At 36.3% G+C, this 22,002-nt stretch overlaps 1 protein-coding gene across 8 annotated transcripts; it reads right to left on the bottom strand.

Annotated features, from left to right (window-relative positions):
- Nucleotides 1-325: 325 nt before the first annotated feature.
- LOC120073772 (calmodulin-binding transcription activator 3-like) lies at nt 326-21,761 on the bottom strand. Of its 8 annotated transcripts, none has more exons than XM_039026601.1 (14): nt 21,434-21,761; nt 21,223-21,323; nt 20,459-20,578; nt 19,591-19,706; nt 18,555-18,643; nt 18,278-18,323; nt 17,612-17,882; nt 10,880-10,951; nt 4,345-4,535; nt 3,413-3,715; nt 2,596-3,296; nt 1,866-2,439; nt 1,277-1,594; nt 326-603 (listed from the first exon to the last, which is right to left on the bottom strand). In XM_039026601.1, the coding sequence occupies exons 2-14, from the start codon at nt 21,260-21,262 to the stop codon at nt 514-516; spliced, it is 2,931 nt and encodes a 976-aa protein (XP_038882529.1). In that variant the 5' UTR covers nt 21,263-21,323; nt 21,434-21,761; the 3' UTR covers nt 326-513. The 8 variants fall into 8 exon arrangements, with proteins under 8 accessions (XP_038882529.1, XP_038882534.1, XP_038882530.1 ...); XM_039026606.1 differs by having other exon boundaries at nt 17,612-17,792; XM_039026602.1 differs by having other exon boundaries at nt 21,583-21,761.
- Nucleotides 21,762-22,002: the final 241 nt, after the last annotated feature.

Raw genomic sequence — 22,002 nt, 5'->3', positions numbered from 1 at the left:
ACCCAACTAATATAACATTTTCAAAGTATATTACTAATAAACCAGTTTTATTGTTTATCATAACTAATGAACATAAAAACCATCACACGTGGAAATACCATGATAATTTTTAGGGTAAATTACATAGTAGTTCTTGAGATTTGAATTTAGTGTCTACTTGATCTTGAGGTTTCAAAATAAATGTCGGGACTAATCATTGAATTAAAGTACCATTAATCAACTAATGAGGTGTATTTAAATGACTAGGCAAATCTTATTGATTTTATGTGGCTATATCTGATGTGGAATGTTATTTTTTCAGTCAAGCCTAGAAAGAGCCTTAAAAGAAAGGAATTAAAGAACTTAATCTTTTTTTCTTCCAAAAACATTACAAAATTTGAGTTATTTACATTTAAAGTGACCAAAAAAGGAGAGGAAAAGAAACTTAGTCAGTATTTTCCTACAAATACTAACAGGCTAAAAATGACATTTACAGATGTGTAAACTGTAACCTGATGGCAGAATAATCATTGATCAAGTTGCAAATGAAGGCAAATGCTTTTCCTTGTGGATTTCTTGTAAACTCCCACCTTGATTTGAAGCACTGGTTTCTTCATTATTTATCTGCCACAAATGTTCAAAATGAACCCATTTTCCTCTTGTTAGCCACACTTAATTTTATCTTTAAAGACAAAACATGTTAAAGACAGCTACTCCTTTCTTGAGATTTGAAGATTAGTCCTCACCTCCAGATTTGTTGTACTAAAAATAAAGGCATGGTTTTTTAACCAATTAAAAGATGCCCTTCATATAAACAACTTTCACAATCCTTGGACTAAAACTAGACTGGTGTTTTTTTTTTTTTTTTTTTTTTTGGCTTGAGTAATTACAAAAAGGACCAACTTATAAACCCTACTCTTAAAAGGCCATTAAATGTGTGCTTGGCATAATTCTAAAAAATCCTACTGTAACAAATTGAAAGAACTTTCAAGAAAGTTGGTTCTTGGTTTGGTGCTATCAAATGTTCTTCAAAATTTCATAAAAAGTTTCCAATATGAAGCCAAACAACATTAAAATCTTGAAAAATGCTTCTATAATCAATAAAAAAACATCACCAGAATTTTGAGAGAAAAACTACTTATAAGTTAAAACATACTGAAAAAGGCAAAATCCTAAAATGGAAGAGTACTTTCTCTTGCTATCTTTTGCTGGTTTATTCTTTCTTGGTTAGATGAAGGAACGGAAAACATGGATAGAGAAGTATAGGGCAAGTGAGAACAGTAGCAATTGAGGTTACCTTAAATTTGTTGAAGTTTGCTACCATTCTCATATATTGATGCCGAGCCTCTGGAGAACGAGCCATGGACTTGACTCTGGATAGAGCCTTTTCGACATCAGCATATTTAAGCTGGCGGCCGATTCGTAGAAACTCGTATTCATCACTTTTCTCCACCTTTGGATGTGGGGTAACAACTTCCCCAGTTGCCCCTTCAGCCTTGAACCCTCGCAGACCAACTCTCTTCCGCCTCCAGCGTAGAATTGCCTTTTCTACAATACTAACAGACCAAATGACCTTTCTATATTGTTTACGAACTTGATATCCTCTCACATGAGCCTGAATGCAACATTTGAAGCATAAGTTAAGATCTAGATCTTAAGAAAATGAATAGAAATTGTACTGAGTTGTAAAGAAGAAAACAAACACAAGGGGGCTATCTGGTATCTATCTACCACAATCCCCCATATTTGCCTATACCCCAACTTATACCCACTCCACCAGGTAAACTGTCTACATAACTACAAATATGCCACAACTAATATTCCTAACGTAACCTATAGTAGCACAATCTAATGAAATAGGAAACACAAATTACAAGCACAAGTACCTGGATTTTTACGATTCGGTTTCTTATCTTCAAAAATTCTCTTCTTCCCTTCCAGCCACGATAATTTTGTTGTATTCTCACAGCTGCAACGTGTAAATAATCCTCATAGTGAATTTTTTCAGCCTTGTTTAAAATGCCAAGAGCTACCAAGTCAGCTGAATCTTCATGTATCATCCCCTTGTCACTTTCCATTAACTGTTTATGACGAAATGAACGGGCACGGAAAGCAGTATGTATTAAGGCAACAGCGTGAACAGACTTCCTGACAGCAGCGAGAGAGCCTTTAAGGGAAAGTAGTTCATCGTCTGCCAATTGTGAGGGTACAACATCTGCAGTCTGAATAGTCTCATCATTGTCAACATTTTCTTTGACGTTGTCCTTAAAATTTTCACCATCAGTCAAGGTACACAAACGTTCTGTCAGATCAGCTTCAGCCAAATATCCAGCAATACCCTTATACCCTCTACTTGATGCCAAATCAGCGGCAGTTTTTCCTTGTGGAAATCCTGAAGTTGGGTCATCCACGGCACCCGGAGAAGTGCCTAACCTAACCAGTGTAGTAACGGTCTCTTCCCTGGAGATCAGAGAACAAAACAACAGTCAAAGATTGTTGAGAGTTCTTTCAAGGTCTACATTAAAAAAATGGAACTGAAATTCCTGAGTACAACTCCTTAAAAACCCAAAATGAAAGAGACAAAGCATGTTTAAGAATCCAAGACGGAAATCTAACCTCCCATAGTAAGATGCCCAGTGAAGAGCTGTTCTTCCATTTGAATCTCTGAAGTTTGGACTGAGCCCAGAAGCAAGTATTGGTCCTATGGCCCACGCGTAGCCAAGAGCAGCTGCCAAATGTATGACACCTAGGCCCTCATCATCCAAAACATGTGTTCCCGTAGTTCCATCGTGCACCTTGCAAGCTAGCCACTCGCAAAGTTTGTCCTCCAGTAAAGTTTGGATCATAAAATTCCTATGGTTCATTCCGTCACTTTTTAATGGATTAGGAATCCCTTCTGTCATTCTCCATTTTGCAATATCACTTCTGGATGAATTTATCAAATCTATGATTTGGCATTTCTCACATTTTTTAATAGAGCAATTCGACCACTTTGCCTCTAAACCTAAATTCAATAACCTTATCAGACGCATTTGAAACCATACTTCGTCCTCTGGTGCACACTTGGTAGCATTAGGTACTGAAAGGGTTGGTGGCTTCTCACGATATTCAAACTCTCTCACCTCACTGCAGGCTAGCCTATTACAGCACGTCACGTAGAAGGGGATACGCCCAAGAGCATGCAAAGGAGGAGTTTGGCATCGAAGCACATTGTTCGTCAGAACTTCTGCAGAAACCTCAACTTCACCAAACATGCATCCCCACTGAGTTTCTACAGAAGGTTTTTTGCTTCCCAAAAACGAGCCAACTATTAGGACCTTCATGAATTAAAAAAAGAAAAAGAAAAAGAAAAAGAAAGAAAAAAAGATCAAACATCAAACATCCAGCCTTAAAGAACCTATGGGGAAAATACATGTCATACAATAGTCAATACCTTTGTTACATTACCAGAATATGTCCAATCTGGGGAAAAATCGGAAATACTGAATAACTGTTCTTGGGAAAGAGAAGGCCCAAGTGAATCAACATCCAGCTGCATGTGATGTGATAAACTGGATACATCCTTCTCATCATTTCCAGCATTCAGTCCACACCAATAGTTACCAGAGTCCAAAGTCATCAAAGTATCATCACAATGTCTTCCAATTTCCTTATCCATCCATCTGCCAAAACTGTCAAGTTTTCTGAGTTCTCCAAAACCTTCAAGGTCCAAATTATCATTGGACGTCTTTTCTACCTGAACACAAGAATTATCTACCACATGAAAATGAGTACACATACCAAATAGAGTTGTAATCAACCATGCTTCTTTTTCTGACACAAGAAAATATACCGTTGGGCGCTTCACCAATATAAAAAAAAAAAAAAAAAAAAAAAAAAAATCAATAGAGCTTTTTAAAGCAAGCATTTTCAATGGATTGATTGTTTCGAAATAGCTCACTTGAAGGCCTCAGTCTGGGGTTCCCATTCGAAGCCTTCAAGGGGTTTTCTCTTCAAGATATTAATTTGAATTGGGTTGCATTTATTTCTCCTTAATTCTACTTTCAGTGTTACATTTGGAATTTTTGAAAAACAGTAAGCAACTGCAAGAAGAGTACACCAAGGTTTCTCCACGGTAAATGCCTATTAGACAACATACAGTTGATTGACACTGACAGCATCTGGATATCATGAAATCATAACATAACCTTGTCTTAAAAGAACTTAATTAAAAAAAAAGAAAGTGTGTGCGTGCACGTGTAGTAGGCAAACCACATCAATTCAGGAAAGCGTGTTCTGTTAAAAAAATTTAATGATATTATATAAGTAATTTCACAAATCCAAATCACAAAAAAATATGTCGACCAAAAACTGCAATCAACATACCTGAACAATTCTCTGATAGACTGCTTTTACGGCAGGTACTTTTGCATCAGTAATCAAGCCACTTTCACTATTCACCATATTTTTTACTAAGCCCCTAGAAGCCAATCTAGTATCTGTTAACTTATGCGTAATGGAATCAGTTGTGGCAGATTGAATAATCGCGATTTCTTGTCCATATAAATCAGATGATCCTGCACCTCAACCCAAAAACAGAAAATAAACCAATAAGCCAACTTGATATAAATAAAAAAGATGGCCTTTTGAACTCCCTAGCATAAAATAAGCCGTTAAGTAACAAACAATTATAAATACAAAGTCCCAAAAGGAATTGATGCAGTTTCATAGGTATTCAGCAATAAATGATTTTCTTCGTTTTTTTTTTCCCTCTTTTTTTAGGATCTCATCACAATTACGAGATGGGGATCTAGGACCACTTAGAGGCCATTTGGTTTAAGATTTTATAGATACCAAAGATAAAGAGATGTTTGAGAATAAAATGGTTGGAAATCAAAGATTACTATGATTGTGCATGGAAACCAGTGTGAACCAAGATTTTAAACTCAATTCTTGAAGAATTCTCATCTTATTTTCTGAACTATCCTCATTACAACCTAGGGACCCCTATTTAAAGGCAACAAACCAGCCTTGAAAAGATTTTAACCAACTAAACTTAAAACAGTAAACAATTTAAGTAATTAACTAAAGTAAAAAGTAAAAACTTAAACATAAAAAAACTAAACAGCAGCAAAGGCTAAAACAGAGCAAAACAGAGCTTAAGGCCTAAATAGCATGGGTGGTGGGCCCACAATGGTTTTTTTTCCCCTTATGAAAACTACTTTCGCAGAGAAAAATGAAGAATACAAGGACATTACAAAAATAATAAAATAAAATAAAGAACCCACAAAAGAAGAAATCTCCCTCTAAAAAAATAAAACTAAAAAAAAAGACTCAAACTAGGAAAATAACACCTAACAAAAAAAAACACACACACACACCCTGGAAAGCCATAAAAATGACCCTTCTCCCCACAAGGGGGATTGAGAAGGAACTCTTCAATTACATCAAGATAATTCTCTCTCCTTACAATCATCATCGAAAATTAAATTTTTATACTAGCTTAATTTAATTATTGATTTTGGTAAATCAATATCAATCAATTAATTAATTAGCTATATTATAATAAAAACCAAAGAAAAAGGGGTAAAGAGCAAACTTATACTTCTGTAAGGGTATTGTATGGAAAAAACGTTAGTCTCATGCACATTCCCATAAACCTTATACCAACCAAGGATATCTGATGTAGGGTATTTTGGTAAATTCTTACATGTATTAGCCAAATGTATTTTCATTAACATTTACTTCCATTTTTATTTTAGTTTAGGTGTGAACCCACCCTTCCCCTTGGGGGGTTTAAGATTAGTTAGTTAGTTTAGGGGTGACCAAACCCTTTCCCAAGATTACTCCAAGAATCGAGTAATAAAACTTATTTAAGGGAAAACTTGTTATCATTTCTCACACATCAATAAAATCTCTCTTTCTCCAAGATTACTCCAAGAATCGAGTTTTCTATCAACTCGTATCAGAGCACCTCGTGAAAGGGATTTGATGGGTGCCGAAACCCCAAATATAATGACCCAAACCCCTCTGATGCGGAAGCATCTTCTTCCCTCAAAGCAACTGATCATCGGTTCGCAGCTCTTGAAGATTCCATCGGCAACATCAACACCACCATCATCTTGGGTATGCAGCAGGCTATTGAACTCCTCACGGTTGAAATTGGTAAAGGTTTGAGTAATCAAAACAAAGGCAAAGGAAAAGAAGTTGATCACAGCACTCGAGAAATTCAAGAAAACAGGGGAATTCGAGACCAACAACCAAGGAAACAGCAAGGACTACAACTTGGCTTCCGTAAAGATCAAGATTCAACAAGAATTCAACCAAGAAAGACTCCACTAGGGACACCGCAAGGTTATTCGGCTCAAATCCCAGATTTAAATCAATTTTTTCCTAACCACCAGCTGATACATCAAGGACCCTGTTATGGGTTCCAAAACTGATTCATCCGAGGATGAGGAAACCCTCCCTCTGTTAGCCACTCAACAACATAGACACCTACTCCCTCGACCTCCTTATCAAGAATACTACCAAGAACATCAAGAGCCGCCTCAAGAAGGCTATTACAACAGGAATTTCTACCGAGAACAATATCTGATGTAAAAAGAATATGGGTTAATTGGGTAATTAGGTAATATTCTAGGTTAATTCCCTTTTTACCCCCACTTGTAGTAAAACTCTATAAATAGGAACTTTCTCCTCTCGTATGAAATACATTATTCATTCTAATAATCAACAATATTGATTCTTGGAGAGAATTCTCCTTTTATCTCCTTTAGGCTACATCAATTGGTATCAAAGCGACCGCCTGAGCCAAGATTGACTACCACCGGTAGAAGACAGGGAAACCCTTGGCGTCGTTGATCACAAGAGGGAGCTTCGTGAGTTGTGCTCGTTGCCAAACAACACACATCTAATTAGAGGGAATCCTTGAAATTTCAAGAAAGAAAGAAGAAACCAAAGATTTTTCAACATTTTGCAAGAATGGACTATTACCGACCAAAGAAGGCATCCAAGAAAAAATACAACAATTGGTATGGGCAAGAAAATCAAATTTACTTAAAAAAAGAATGCTGGAATTCTGACTCGAGTGATTCCGAAGAAGAATTTCAACTTACTAATTTTGTCCATGCTCAATTTTCTCAGAGAAACTATCATTATCCACATTGGAAATTTGATTCTAGTGATTCTAGTGATTCCGATGATGTATCAAGGGCAGTTTGAGACGGAATAAGAAGGCGACAATATTGGAAAAGGGCCCAAAGATCCAATCAAACCCATTTTTCAAGATATCAACGTAAAGATTGGGAGTTAGATGAATTAAAGAATCATTAAGAATGGATTTTTACAGCCGAAGAAAAACATTCAAGACTCAAAATTACTCTTTTGGTTATGAAACACAATCAAGAAAGGTTGATTCAAGAGAATCAATGGATGAGTCATATACCCATCATGAGATTAAAACATATTCAAGAATCCAACAAAATGACTACTTAGATCCTGTAGCATTGAATGAAATAAAGAAAACAACAAAAGAAATCCAACGTTTATTGGGGAAAATGACTCAACATATTGATCAACTATCAATTCATTTAACGGATTAATTTCATATACCAAAGAAAAAACAAAGGAATCATGGTTGGAAAATTTCCAAATAGAAAATCTTGAAAATAAAATTGAAGAACGAGAATTTGAAGGTGTTGCTTTGGAAATAGTTTCAAGTGAAGAAGAAAAATCCAACAAAGACTATGGAAAAGAAGTATCAAACATCGAGCAAGAATCGAGCAAAAACAACGACACACTGATTGCATTGGAAATGGATCACCAAACTAAGAATTTGAAGCGAATGATAAAGAAGACGTGATTCTTGAACAATTCTCTTTGGAAGGTGATTTTTTAGTGATCGGTCCTTTGAATATGGTTTTGAATGAGCTTGAAGGAAACATCTTTTTTGGGTTTATGCCCGATGGAGAAGTTCATCTTTTAGTGGCAATATTAGATTTTTTGTCTCGAATTTATACCCTTGATCATAATATTTTTGTTCAAAATGTAGGTTGTTGGTTTGGTCATACTCCGTTGAGCAATTTTATTTCATCCCTTGTTTGCTTCATAATTTTTTTCTTTTTAAAACTCGAAGGCGAGTTTTCTTTTTGGAGGGATAGAATGATGTAAGAAGAATATGGGTTAATTGGGTAATTAGGTAATATTCTAGGTTAATTCCCTTTTTACCCCACTTGTAGTAAAACTCTATAAATAGGAACTTTCCCCTCTTGTATGAAATACATTATTCATTCTAATAAAATATCAACAATCTTGATTCATTGAGAAAATTCTCCTATTATCTCCTTTAGGCTATATCAAAGATCCTCACAACTACCCACAAGTTCGTGGAAATCAATATTGGAGACATGAAGCTGACTACAAGATGAAGATCGATCTACCCACTTACAATGGTAGAATGAATATAGAGCTCCTCCTTGATTGGGTGAAGAGCGTCGAGAATTTCTTTGGTTATATGGGAACTTCAAAGACAAAAAGATGAAACTGGTAGGCCTTAAATTGAAGAGTGGGGCATCTGCTTGGTGGGATCAAATCCAATCTAATAGAAGGTTATACGGCAAGGCCCAATTCGAAGCTGGCCCAGAATGATTTGATTAATGAAGAAAAGATTCTTGCCCGTTCACCATGAAAGATTGCTTTACACTCAGTTTCAACATTGTAAGAAAGGCATTCGCAATATGGAGGACTACATGGAGGAGTTTCAACGACTTAGTGCAAGAAACAATTTGGTGGAGAATGAAAATCAACAAATTACTCGATACATTGATGGCCTTCGAACTGAAATCAAGGAGAAACTCCATTTACATCCCATCTCTTATTTATCTGAGGCTGTGTCCATTACATCAACCATTGAGGAAGATGAAATTCAGAAGTAAAAACAATGGTCCTCTAGCAGAAATACTTGGGACAAGGCTCCAACTCAAGGTAAAAGGCAACCACAAGACACCCTCAAATCTCCATCGTTCACCATGAAAGATTGAGTGAACGATTGCTTTACAATCAGTTTCAACATTATGAGCAAGGCATTCACAATATGGAAGACTATGGAGGAGTTTCAACGACTTAGTGCAAGAAACAATTTGGCGGAGAACGGGAATCAACAAATTACTCGATACATTGATGGTCTTCAAACTGAAATCAAGGAGAAACTCCATTTACATCCCATCTCTTATTTATCTAAGGTTGTGCCCATTGCATCAACCATTGAGGAAGATGAAATTTAGAAGCAAAAACGGTGGTCCTCAAGAAGAAATACTCGAGACAAGGCTCCAACTCAAAGTAAAAGGCAACCAGAAGACACCATCAGATCTCCATTGTTGCCAATCTTTCTACCTCCACAAACCAAGGGATCTTGGTGCAGCAAAATCCAAGCAAGACAATAACGGGAGTACCAATTCTAATACTTCGAAAAATTTGAATTCTTATAATAGACCTAACCTTGGCAAATGTTTTAGGTGTGGTCAACAAGGTCATCTTTCCAACAATTGCCCTCAATGTAGGAATTAACAATTCAAGAAGACCAAATCTGGCCAAGAGGATGAAGAACGGGAGGATGATCTCCAAGTAACTCAATCAGTGTAGGGGATGAACTTTCCTGTGTGGACATACTTTACTTACCCCTACTTCAGATTCTCATGCTTAGAGACATGCACTTTTCCAAACAAAGTGAACTATTAATGGTAAAGTATGCACCGTCATCAAAGATGGAGGCAGTAGTAAAAATCTAGTGTCTAAAAAGCTGGTTCAGGCACTAAAACTTAAAGTTGATAATCATCCTAGCCCATATGAAGTGAGTTGGATCAAAAAGGGTAGAGAAGTTCTAGTGAATCAAATTTGCATGGTCCCTTTATCCATTGGGAGCTATTACAAGGATCAAATAATTTGTGACGTCCTAGATATGGACGCTTGCCATGTTCTCTTTGATAGACCATGGCAATATGACAATCGTGATGATACATTTGAATTTGATTGGAAAGCAAATTCTCCTTCTACCACTCAATAATAATATCTCAACCCCTTCAAGTTCGCCTCAAACTAAGAAAAAGGGACACTTATTTACTTTTCTTTCTAATAACAGGCTAGTACACATGCCTCCGCATTTTCTATGGCTCTTCTTATCAATTCACCTATTCTGCCCATCCCTGTAGACAGCAGGGTGCAGCAGGCTTCTAGGCAGAGGCGGATTTAGGATTTTTTTGTAAGGCAGGCACAATTTCATATAAATATAATTTTAGATGCATCGATATAATATCGCTAAAACGAGCATAGCTAACTTACATACAAGCAGATCCAAGATTTCATGTTAGGGGCACAACTTTATATAAGGTTAAAATTTTAGCTTATTAACATCTCAATTTGTGTCGTATATAGTTTTTAAACTTTAAATATATAACTAGATCACTAACATCTCGATTGTGTATCTAATTTGTAGTACCGGACTTTATAAAAAGTAATGTAACAATGGACTACAAAATTGAAATTTTGAGATTCAATTAGAAACAAAAATATTTTTTTGTTTAATACAACAATTAATTTTTAAGCATTTGTATATTTTATGAGAATTTTAGATACTAAATTGAAACTTCACATACCTATTAGACATTTTTAAGAGACTTAATAGGGTTAATTGAAAATTTATTAGTCGCAATTTTAAAAACAAACTATTAAACTTGTACTAACTTGACTGTAATTTTAAAATAATGGTAAAGTAAATAACAACAAAAATTTATATGTGAAAATGGTGTTTATATGTTTTAATATTCAAATAGTTATCAAAGAGCTTGAAATTTTAAAAATATTTGTATATAAACATGAACAAAGAACAAAAACTGGTTAAAATAAAACAGGGAAAAAAACCTACCTCTCGGAAGATACGAACCCTGGTCGCCAATAAGAAGAGTTCCACCCCTTGACCACTGAAGCACACTCTTTTCTTAAATATTGGAGGGCACACGTTAATATATATTCTCAATGTAAATAATATTTTTTATATTTAACAAAAAAATATATATATATTTATATGTAAAACGATATGATGCGAGGAAGGGCACGTGTTCCCCCGGCCCTTCATAGATCCGCCCATGCTTCTAGACAACTTTCCTACCCTCACGGCCCAACCAAATGACCTACCACCACTTTGGGACATTCAACACAATATAGATTTCATACCCAGTTCCACATTACCTCACCTTCCTCGCTATGAGCCCATCCGAATATCAAATTCTTCATTAGATAATTCACGACTTACTGCATAAAATTGATGTAGGGTATTTTGGTAAATTCTGACATGTATTAGCCAAATGTATTTTTATTAACATTTTTACTTTCATTTTTATTTTAGTTCAGGAGTGAACTCACCCTTCCCCTTTTGGTCTATTTGAAGGAGGTTTAAGATTAGTTAGCTAGTTAATTGGTTTAGGGTGACCAAACCCTTTCCCCTTGGGTCTATTTAAGGGGAAACTTGTTATCGTTTCTCAAACATTAATAAGATCTCTCTTTCTCCAAGATTATTCCAAGATCGAGTTTTCGATCAATATCATATACCCTTACCCATTCTCATCTCCCATCCCCTTTGTGCCAAAGGGCAGCCCTTTGGAGGGAATAGAGATTGCAATAAAGGTATACAAAGGAAGAAGTTTGAGCCAGAAATTTTAATAATACAAATTAACTAAAGAACTTTTCTTTTAATAAGGAACAGGGATGCATAACTTCTCAACATGGAAGATGACTTCATTTAACATAGCTAGAACCATACAAAAGCCAACGAAATTACGAAATTCCTTCAAATTTGTTAAAAGATAGAAAATAGAGAACACTAGGATTACATGGAAAACTCTAGACCATGGAGAAAAAACAACGATAGAGAGTCTTTTATTATTTTTAACACACAATGAAAGTTACAATAGAAATCATATTTATATGCTCTAGCAAGTCTTAAAATAAAAAAGAAAATATACCTAGGGTAAAGTAAAATACTAAAATACCCTTGGGCTATAAACTATCAACAAAGCCTCTTATTTCCAAGACTCCCCCTCAAGTTGGGGCGTAGATGTCAATCAAACCCAACTTGCTAACACATGAATCAAAACTTTGCCTGAGTAACCCTTTGATGAGAACATCAACAACTTATTGACTAGATGGAATATACGGAATACAGATATTGTCATTGTCCAGTTTCTCTTTTATAAAGTGTCTGTCAATCTCCACATGTTTCGTACTATCATGTCGTACAGAATTATTGGCTATGCTTATAGCCGCTTTTTTATCACAATAGAGCTTCATAGGTAAAACATTGTCTTGGTGTAGATCAGGCAGAACTTTCTTCAACCAGATTTCTTCACAGATACCCAAACTCATAGCTCTGTATTCAGCTTCAACACTGTTTCTAGCAACAACACTTTGCTTCTTACTTCTCCAAGTAACTAAGTTACCCCACACAAAAGTACAATATCCAAAGGTAGACTTTCTGTCAATAACTGATCCTGCCCAATTAGAGTCGATATAAGCCTCAATGCATTTCCTATCAATTTTCCTGAACATCAGACATTTACCTGGTGAGCGTTTCAAATATCTCAGAATCCGATTCACAGCTTCCATATGTTCTTCGTAGGATGCTGCATAAACTAATAATACTGACAGCATAGGAAATATATGGTCTAATGTGAGATAAGTAAATCAGTTTTCCCACTAGACGTTGATACCTTTCTTTATCAACCGAAACTTTGTCAACATAATCTCCCAGTTTCACATTGAATTCAATAGGAGTGTCAGCAGTTTCGCATTGAAATCAACAAAACACACAACTTAGCATTATCAGGAACTGTAGTACCTTGAGTTTGCTTTGGTTCAGAGTCATGGACCAGAGCCGGCGGAGCAGTAGGTGACACCACTTCCTTTCTGAGATTCTTTTTGTAGTAGGTTATCCAAAGGACTTGTTTAGTGGGTAGAACGGTGTCTTGGCACTCCGGATGGATTCAGGAAGGTCAATAGGGACTGAAGATGTGGACCAATTAGTCTCTTCAATAGTACTCTCCCCCTGAAGATGACTAATAGGAAAAAAAGGTTTATCCTCAAGGGAGATGAAGTATTTCCGAGAAGAAAGGTGGAAGCATCTATGACCTCGTTGGTGAAGAGGATACCCAACGAAGACACATTTTTTAGCACGAGGGGTAAACTTAGTTTGGTTAGGCCATGACTATGGACAAAGGTAGTGCACCCAAAAACTTGAAGAGGAACATCAGGAATAAGTCGCATAGTAGGGTATGACTCCTTGAGACATTCAAGAGGGGTTTGGAGTTGGAGGACACGGGAAGGCATTCGATTAATAAGATGAGCTGCAGTTAGAACTACATCTCCCAATAAGTAAGATGCAAGTGAGGTAGACAACATGAGAGACCGTACAACCTCAAGAACGTGACGATTTTTCCTTTCAGCCACCCAATTCTGTTGAGGTGAATGGGCACACAAGCTTTGGTAGACAATGCCTTCAGAAGACATAAAATCGAAAAGAGTATTATTAAGGAACTCACGACCATTATCACTACAAAGAATAGCAATTTTGGTATTGAACTGAGTCTCAACAATAGTGTAAAATTGTTGAAATACCGATGAAACCTTAGATTTATCAGTGAGGAGAAAAATCCATGTAAGACAGGTATGATCATCAATAAAGGTCACAAACCACCATTTCCCCGAAGAGGTGGTAATACTCGAGGGACCCGAAATATCACTGTGAATAAGGGTGAATGACTGAGAAGGTTTGTAAGGTTGAGACGGAAAGGTGACCCTATGCTGTTTTGCACAAATGCACACATCACAAGATAGAGAAGAGACATCAACTTTAATGAATAAATGAGAAAATAAATATTTCATATATTTGAAATTTGGATGACCAAGGCGAAAATGCCACAACATACAATCTTTTTCTGAAGTTGAAACATAAGAAAACAACAAATTAGTCCTATAACAGTTCCTAGAGAAAGCATCATCATCAAGGACACAGAGTCCCCTATTGTGTCGAGCAGTGCCAATCGTCTTCCCCGACCTCAAGTCCTAAAAGAAAACATTATCTAGTGAGAAAGCAACTTGACAATTCAGATCTCTAGTTATCTTACTAATAGATAGTAAATTGTAAGATATTCTGAGTACATGCAACACATTCTGTAAAGTTAAACCATCAAAAGGAGAAATATGACCCTTGCCCGCAATAGGAGCAAAGGACCCTCTGCAATCCGAATCTTTTCATTACCAACACTCGGAAGATATGATAGAAAATTATCAGAAGATCCAGTCAAATGATTTGTAGCCCCTGAATCAAGTATCCATGGTTTCTTACCATTTATGCTAAAAAAACTTAAAGATTGAGAAGTACCTGATTGAGCAACAGCCCGAAGGGAAGAGACACCAGGGTCACTTTGGCAATTCACCTAAGGTTGTGACTGGGGGCACTCGCAGATTCACTCATAAGAGCCCGACCAAGATTGGACCCAATTTGAAGGACGTCTTCTGCCATTTACCATGTAACTTCCAACACTAATCTTTCGTATGCCAAGGTTCCTTGCAATGTTCACACACCGGGGTCTATTTCCCATTTTACTGGTTACTATCAAACCAGATAATTTCGTACTAAAAGCAGCATAATCAGTAGCAGATACAGCGTGATGTTCATAGCACTACCTCTGTCTTCCTCTAGACGAACCTCAAAACACACTTCCATAAGAGAAGGTATAGGCCTTTGTCCCAGTATACAACCTCACTCTGCATCGAACTTGGAGTTCAAACCAGCTAGGAAATCACCTCCACAAGGGCAATCCCAGATAATTTACACAGGCCCGTCTCCTGCCAGATTAAGGACAATTTGTTAAAGTATGAAGTGACATCCATCGTCCCCTGTTTGTACTCGTGAACCTGTTTATGCAAAGTGTAAAGACGAGACTCATTCTACCTCTTAGAATATAATTCTGAACTGCATCCTAGATATCTCGAGCAGTCGCAGCATACAACAACAGTTTCCCTATCTGAGGTTCCATATTATTAATCAGCAATGATCGAAGCAGGGAGTCTTCTCCTTTCCAAATGCGCTCCTGAGGATCCCCTGGCCTAGGACTTCGTATCTCACAAGTTAGATATCTAAACTTGTGACGCCCCTCTAGAATCATTTTAATGAACTGAGACCAAGAGAAATAATTCTGACCATTCAACTTTTCTCTTGTAATTAACCCTATGGAATTTCCCATAGATCCAGACAAATAGTTTGCAATAGTTAAAGTAGGGAAAGAGGTTATTGGACTCTCTGGATACATCGGTAGACCGAAAGGAATATCAAAATTCACTGTACTAGAATTTAAGTTTCTGGAAGCACCTAAGGCTGCCACAAGAGTAGCAATTTGTTGTTGAAAACTTGCCTGAAGATTAGTCAATTGTTGTTGAACCATTATCGAAAATTAACCAATCAAACCTTGATGTTCATAACTCGGTGGCTCATGAGGAGGAAGGCCCAATAGCAGCAGATAGGTTGCTTGCGGCTGAAAGGGAAAGGAGTCGGGGATTCTCGACATTGCCGCGGTAGGGGATTTACCTCTGTGGTAGGCGAACGACTCACCAATCTCGACTTCAAGGTGTAGGTTTCGGCTACTGGCAGTGGGGTTGGAGGGATAGGCAACGACAACTCTCAGTAACAAGGGAGGAACGCCGGCGACATTATGAAAAAAGGCGGTGGCGCTAGGAATTCCATCAAAGGGTTGCAGCGACACTAAAGTTGGATGGATATGCAAGGACTGAAGGTACCGATTAACAGCGGCTAGGACAGCACAAAACGGTATCGGCGACGGCGGCGGCAGTAGCGTTAATGGTCAGGATCGGCAGTAGCGGGGCTGGTGCAGAACTAAGATTATCTTGCACCGGTTGCTTTTCGCCGATGGCAGCTAGGGTTACGTCACAACTCTCTGATACCATGTTAAAAGATAGAAAATAGAGAACACAAAGTTTACGTGGAAAACCCTAGAACAGGGATAAAAAACCACGATAGAGAGTCACTTTTATTATTTTTAACACAATGAAAGTTACAATAGAAGTCATATTTATAGGCTCTAGTAGGGGTGTTCAAAAAACCCGATGACCCGAAAAAACCAATCAACCCAACCCAATCCGTGCCGTTTGGGTTGGGTTGGGTTCAAATAAATGAAAATTTTATGAGTTGGGTTGGTTCATGGGTTCATCTAATATAATCCAAACCAACCCGAACCAACCCGAATTTATTATTAACTTTAAAATATATTTTTTTATTACTTATAACACAATTATTTATACATATATTGATTTCAATTTTATTTAATTCCAATATTTTTTTAATAATTTATTCTTCAACAACTCTTAAAAATAGTTTCTTTGTACTTTAGAAAGAAAATTTTCACTATATAAATTGAAATTGAGTTGTTAATCTTAATTCAATATATGAAAATAATTAAATTAGATTTTTACATATTTACGTTTTGCATCTTTTTAGAACAAAATTTTATATAAATGACCCGATTAACCTAAACCAAACCAACCCAAATATTTTCATGGTTAGGTTGGGTTGGGTTCATTTTTTAATAAGGGTTATTTGGGTTGAAGAAATTTACAACCTGAACAATTGGGTTGGGTCTAAAAAGTCTTTCAACCCAACCCATGAACGCCCATAGGCTCTAGCAAGCCCTAAAATAGAAAAGGAAATAAACCTAGGGTAAAGTAAAATACTAAAATACCCTTGGGGCTATAAACTATCAACAAAACCCCTTATTTCCAACAAAATTGAAACAAATCATAGCTGATTATGAAAAGCCTATCAAGGGAATACCAACTGGAGGGTACAAAATAATGGTCTCCCTCACACCAACACAATACCTAAACAACCCTTAGAAGATCTTATCACATCTCTCCACACAAACTTCTCCTCGCATAATTTCAAAGATATGACCGAAGGACCTTAGCTTTCTTCTCAAGATGCTCGTGGCAGAACATTAAGAAAATGATCCTTCGATTTCTAAGGAAAAGCCTAGCTTGATCAAAGGTTTTCAGCAGAATAACCCAAAGATAACAAAAGAAAGGACAACAAAGAAACAAATGGTCAAGTTTCTTCCCTTTCTTACACCAGTGCCACCAATTGAAGAAGGAAAATGTCATTAAACACTGCAATAACAGAGAATGGTTCTTGGAAAGCTCTTAACTGTAAAGATGAAATGCAGGAAATTTTAAATTATGTAGGCCAGAATTTTATTAAGCTTAGGGCATATTTGGGTGTGATTTAAAATGGTTAAAACATTACAATAAAAATCACTTTTGTAATGTTCAATATCACTTTGAAACATACTTTTAACGATTAAAAAGCAATTCTAATGATAAGAAAATAAATTGATTTTGAATTATCAAAATCATGTTTCGGAGTGATTTTGAACATTATAATAAAAATGATTTCAACCCTTTTAAAACTCCTCCCAAACCTTCCTCCGGAGTCCTCTGGCTCCAATATTCAAGGTAATAAATGGCCATAGGCAGATAATTTTCTTTTTGATAATCTGAGTTGAAGAACGAAAATGCAGCATTTTAGTGTTACCTGAAACATCACCTGCAGGGAAAGATGCAGGAGGAATGCTGGATTTAAAAACTTGATGAACATGAGAAGAGACTCCAAAGTCATTCCTAGCACTGGAATCCGCAATCCCATTTCCTGAGTGCACTGTTTGACTAAGATTTAAAGGACGTGAAGTCTGAGCTGAGCCAACAAGTGATGTTTCCTGCAAAAAGACGGGTGTTGAACCACCTAGACAACCTTCAGCCTGCAACCCTGGACCAACTGACACACGAGAGATGCCAGATTTGCATCCCTACATCCCACCAAGAGTTCAATTACAACACCCCGGAAAACAGAAAAAAGAAAAAGAAAGAAAGAAAAGGAGCAAGGAAATTAAAAGGCCAATGCACTGTCAACAAGAGTAAAAATTATAACTCTAGAATTTAATACGTTCGTGTGGTTGATAACTCAATCAGACTTACTGCTATATAAATTTTAGGACACAATAGGTTTCGACCTAGAAATACCCAGCTCGATAGCATTTCAAAATAAGCAGAAGAAAGAATAGGAAAATGGTGCTGGTCACAAAATGTGCTTTCCATGAGTTATGAGCACCATCAAAAAGGCTCATGAAACACAACTTTTTGAAAACCATCCCAAGATGCGGAGAAGTACAAAGGGGAGGGAAAAATTAGACTAACATAATACCTCCTTTACTTCTCTGTAATGCACGAGGACAATATGCTCCAATTGCCTGAAAACAGGAAAAGGTGAATGATAAAGAAGACAAAAAGTTGTGACTGAAACTTTTGATTAATTAAAAATCGGAATTTCAATGGGATCTAACATGTTCAGAAGTCGGACCTAATAACATGCACAAGAAAATCTTTACATATGAACAAGTCCTCCTGACCAAATGAAATAGTTCCAAAACCTAAAACTATATATAACCAGGAAAGGGTGATGAGGAGACAGAAAAACTCACCCATCAAGCATCCAATAACTTCTTCGCTGGAAGTTCTCATTGTCCTCACCATGTGCATAGTAACAATGTAGAACATCCACGCTTCCAGCCTACAAAAACAAGGAAACAATTAATTCAAAAATGAAACATTATAAGCAACTTCGGTCCAAAAGGAGGAAAGAGGGGTGGAAAGTGTGCACTAAAAGACTATTATACACCATATAGATGAATTGGCATGACTTAGCCACAAAACACTTGTGTAAACTGCAAAACGACTGCAGCAACTAGCACAAAAAAAATTGTAAAACAAAGAGGAAAGATGACTATCAGATGACCTCAACTCTTCTTTATGATTTAAAAAATAATAATAATAATAAATAAAAATTTAAAAAAATAAATAAAAATAAAAAACTCAACACCTAACCAAAATAAAATATCATGATTGAAGCCATATCTACACATTCTGATGCTGGTACTTGTTCCTTTATAAGGTTTATATTTGTTGTGTATCAATGGTTTTGGGTATTTGGTTGGAAAGGAATAAGAGGCTTTTCAAAAATAAAAGTCTTCCTTGGTTTTGATAAAAACTTATGCAGCTTCTTGGAGTGCTATCATAAAGCATTTCGCAATTGGATTCCTTCTTGTTGGGAAACCTCTTGTAATTTGTTCCATTTGTATGTAATTTTTAGTTTCAGATTTGGGGTTTAGAAGCACTTAATAATTTTCGTTTTCGAGTGCTTAGAACTCATCTTTCCATCAATGAGAAGTTCTCGTCCCTATAAAAATAACAACAACAACAATAATAATACTTAATTGTTAAAGCACAAATCAAATACTCCGGCTTCTACATATGAAGAAAACAAATTTGTGTACACATGTTCACCTTCTTATATATTTTGGGGATACTTACAACTGAATACAGGAGTATTGACCTGGGTGAATGGAAATCAATCTAACAATGATCATGACCTTAAAAGTCTACATGTTGAAGTGCCCCCCATCACTCATGACCAAAGGGGAAAAGGTTAACTTACTACAAACAGATTGAACAGCACACCTTCAGCTTTTCATGTGCTTCTTTGACAGTTTTTCCATCTTTCTTCTTCCTCCATCTATGACCATCTTTACGAAAATATCTAAGTGCTTTGCGATCAAAAAGGAACAAGGATCCAGCTGTAAGTGAAGAGTATTAAGTTACTTTCTGCAGGGGCAGAAAATCTCGAGAAACAACTGGAGGAATAATACTTAAATAGAAAATGCTTAAGCAACCTCTCATCTAAGCAACATTTGAGCAAGCAGCAGTGAAGTAAACACAATACTTATGAGAAAGGTTCCAAAAATTAATCAAAAGGCAAGAAGATTGACAAAATGATACTGATTGAGCAAGCAGCATTGACTAACATTGCACATAGCATTTCACTTCCACATGGTTTCAACTTCCAACAGTGTTCCTACTGATTCGAAAGTTCAGCAAAAAAAACTATTCAGACCAGGAGGCGGGAGGCTTTTAGGATCCCTAACTCCTTCACCATAAAAATTTATTCCCCACCAAAAGGTAGGAAACGTATTTTATTCCCTATGTAAACATTCAAAATCTTAGTTATTTTTTCCCCTTCTTCTTTTTGGACAAATAGATTATGGTAATCGTGTTTAAACTCATTTTTCTTGAAGAAACGTGTATTTCATTGAATGGTCAATGGTGTTAAAACTCTATATTACTTAAAAGAATTCCAGAGCCAGCATAGCAAGATATAATCAGATTGCAACAACTTGAAAAAGAAAAAACTAAAAGAACTTGAAGCACACCAAGAGTGCATCAGTATTAATTCAATTCAATTACTAGCATATCCATACAAAATAGTCTTTCTATATCAAAATAGAGCAGCTATACAGAATAAAATACTGAGAAACATCAAAGTAGTAACCTGGAGGCCGAACTGGAGGATCTGGTGCTAATTGAAACTTTCTGTAGTTTCGAAGAATTTCACATATTTCAGCTGGCCGAAGCCACCGATTCTGTGCTTCTTGTAGTATTTGTAGTAAATCTGTCAGAATTTTAAAATAGGGACAGATGTTCAAAATTGAAGAACTAAAATGGCCCAGGAACGGTAAAAAGATGATAAAACTACTATATTTTTAAAATAAGAATTACAAAAATTCCAAGCATCGGAGGAGGTTATTGACTCATCCAAGTTTAATTGTTTCGTTTGGGTTTCTATTGATGAATCCTTTTGTATTCATACTTTTCTTTAAAATAAACAATAATTCGAGAGGTTTCTTTTCTATAAACTGAAACAAAGAGTACCATTTTGAATATAACTCTTTGCTAACTAAAATAAAGAAATAAATTAGAAAATATATACGGAATGATGAACACTCGTCTACCAAAAGATCGAAATGGCAACAACTCCAATACAAATAAAATAAAATAAACACACACACAGACACACACTCATTCGGTTAAGAAACTTCAAGTGAAGTGCCCAAATCCTTCACATTTTGGTTAAAAGTAAGAAGACTGAGAAAGAGATGCATGCAGCACATATAATCAAAACAAAACGCAGTACACCAACACAACACGGAAAATTGAGATGTCAAACAAATGGAGGAACAGTTATAGATCATCAAGAAGTTGGCATGCATCACATCACCCATATAACGAACAACAAGAATGAAGCCAAAAGCTAACCTAAATGCTGAAAGGGAACATATTTCCTGGAGTCGGCCATCTAACACACAATTTCTCATCACCATAAACCAACAGTTGGAATCAAATCTCCGAAAACGACCCTGCACAGAAAAAAAAAAAAAAAAAAAAAAGGAAGCGGCACAACAAGAAAGACGGAGAAATTAATAGAATGCATGAAAAAAGGGTGGGAAAAGAAGGGAAAAAGATTAACCCCAAGAAGCGCAATGATTCTGAGATGGGGTTGAGTTGGAAGGCAACGGGACGAGGCGTAATGGGAGAAAAACGAAAATGAAGAAGAAAAAGAAGGAGGAGGAGGAGGAGGAGAAAGAAGGGATTTGTGTGAAAGAGACGATGAATTACAGTCAACGAGTATGTGATTTGCATTCACACGAACAGGGTTTGGGTTATCGATTCTATTACAATTGTGGGATTCAGGTGGAATTGCAAATGATCGACATCGCATCGCTCGCTTCTCCCTGCAAACAATGCTGACGAACACTCGTTCCCCTTCTTCATAATGATTTGCGAGGTTTCTTTGGCAAATATTTATTTATTTATTTTGACTTTCTAAATAAGAAATACAAGTTAAAATGTTTTTGGGACATAAACGTTGACCGAACCGTAATTAAAAGGGGTGTACTTGCAAAGAAATTAGAAATAGTAAAGAAAGCGGGTTCAATAATGTGTAAAGTGGATCATGTTGTTTATTTGTGTTCTGCAACATATGTGACCCACTTTCAAATCTTAATAAAAAAATATGTAAATTGATTGATAAACGAA

The sequence above is a fragment of the Benincasa hispida genome, chromosome 3 (assembly GCF_009727055.1).
Source record: "Benincasa hispida cultivar B227 chromosome 3, ASM972705v1, whole genome shotgun sequence".
NCBI lineage: Eukaryota > Viridiplantae > Streptophyta > Magnoliopsida > Cucurbitales > Cucurbitaceae > Benincasa > Benincasa hispida.
Note: the sequence above shows the minus strand (reverse complement) of the source record. Positions and strands in the feature narration are given on the sequence as shown.

Bases quoted from the DNA above. Each gene is read 5' to 3' on its own strand.
- LOC120073772 (XM_039026601.1), bottom strand. From the start codon at position 21,262: ATGGCCGACTCCAGGAAATATGTTCCCTTTCAGCATTTAG. The intron at 10,952-17,611 runs GTAACACTAAAA...CCAATATTTAAG, and splicing joins CCCTGCAGGTGATGTTTCAG to AAAAGAGTGTGCTTCAGTGG. The intron at 604-1,276 runs GTAACCTCAATT...CATTTGTGGCAG, and splicing joins CAAACTTCAACAAATTTAAG to ATAAATAATGAAGAAACCAG.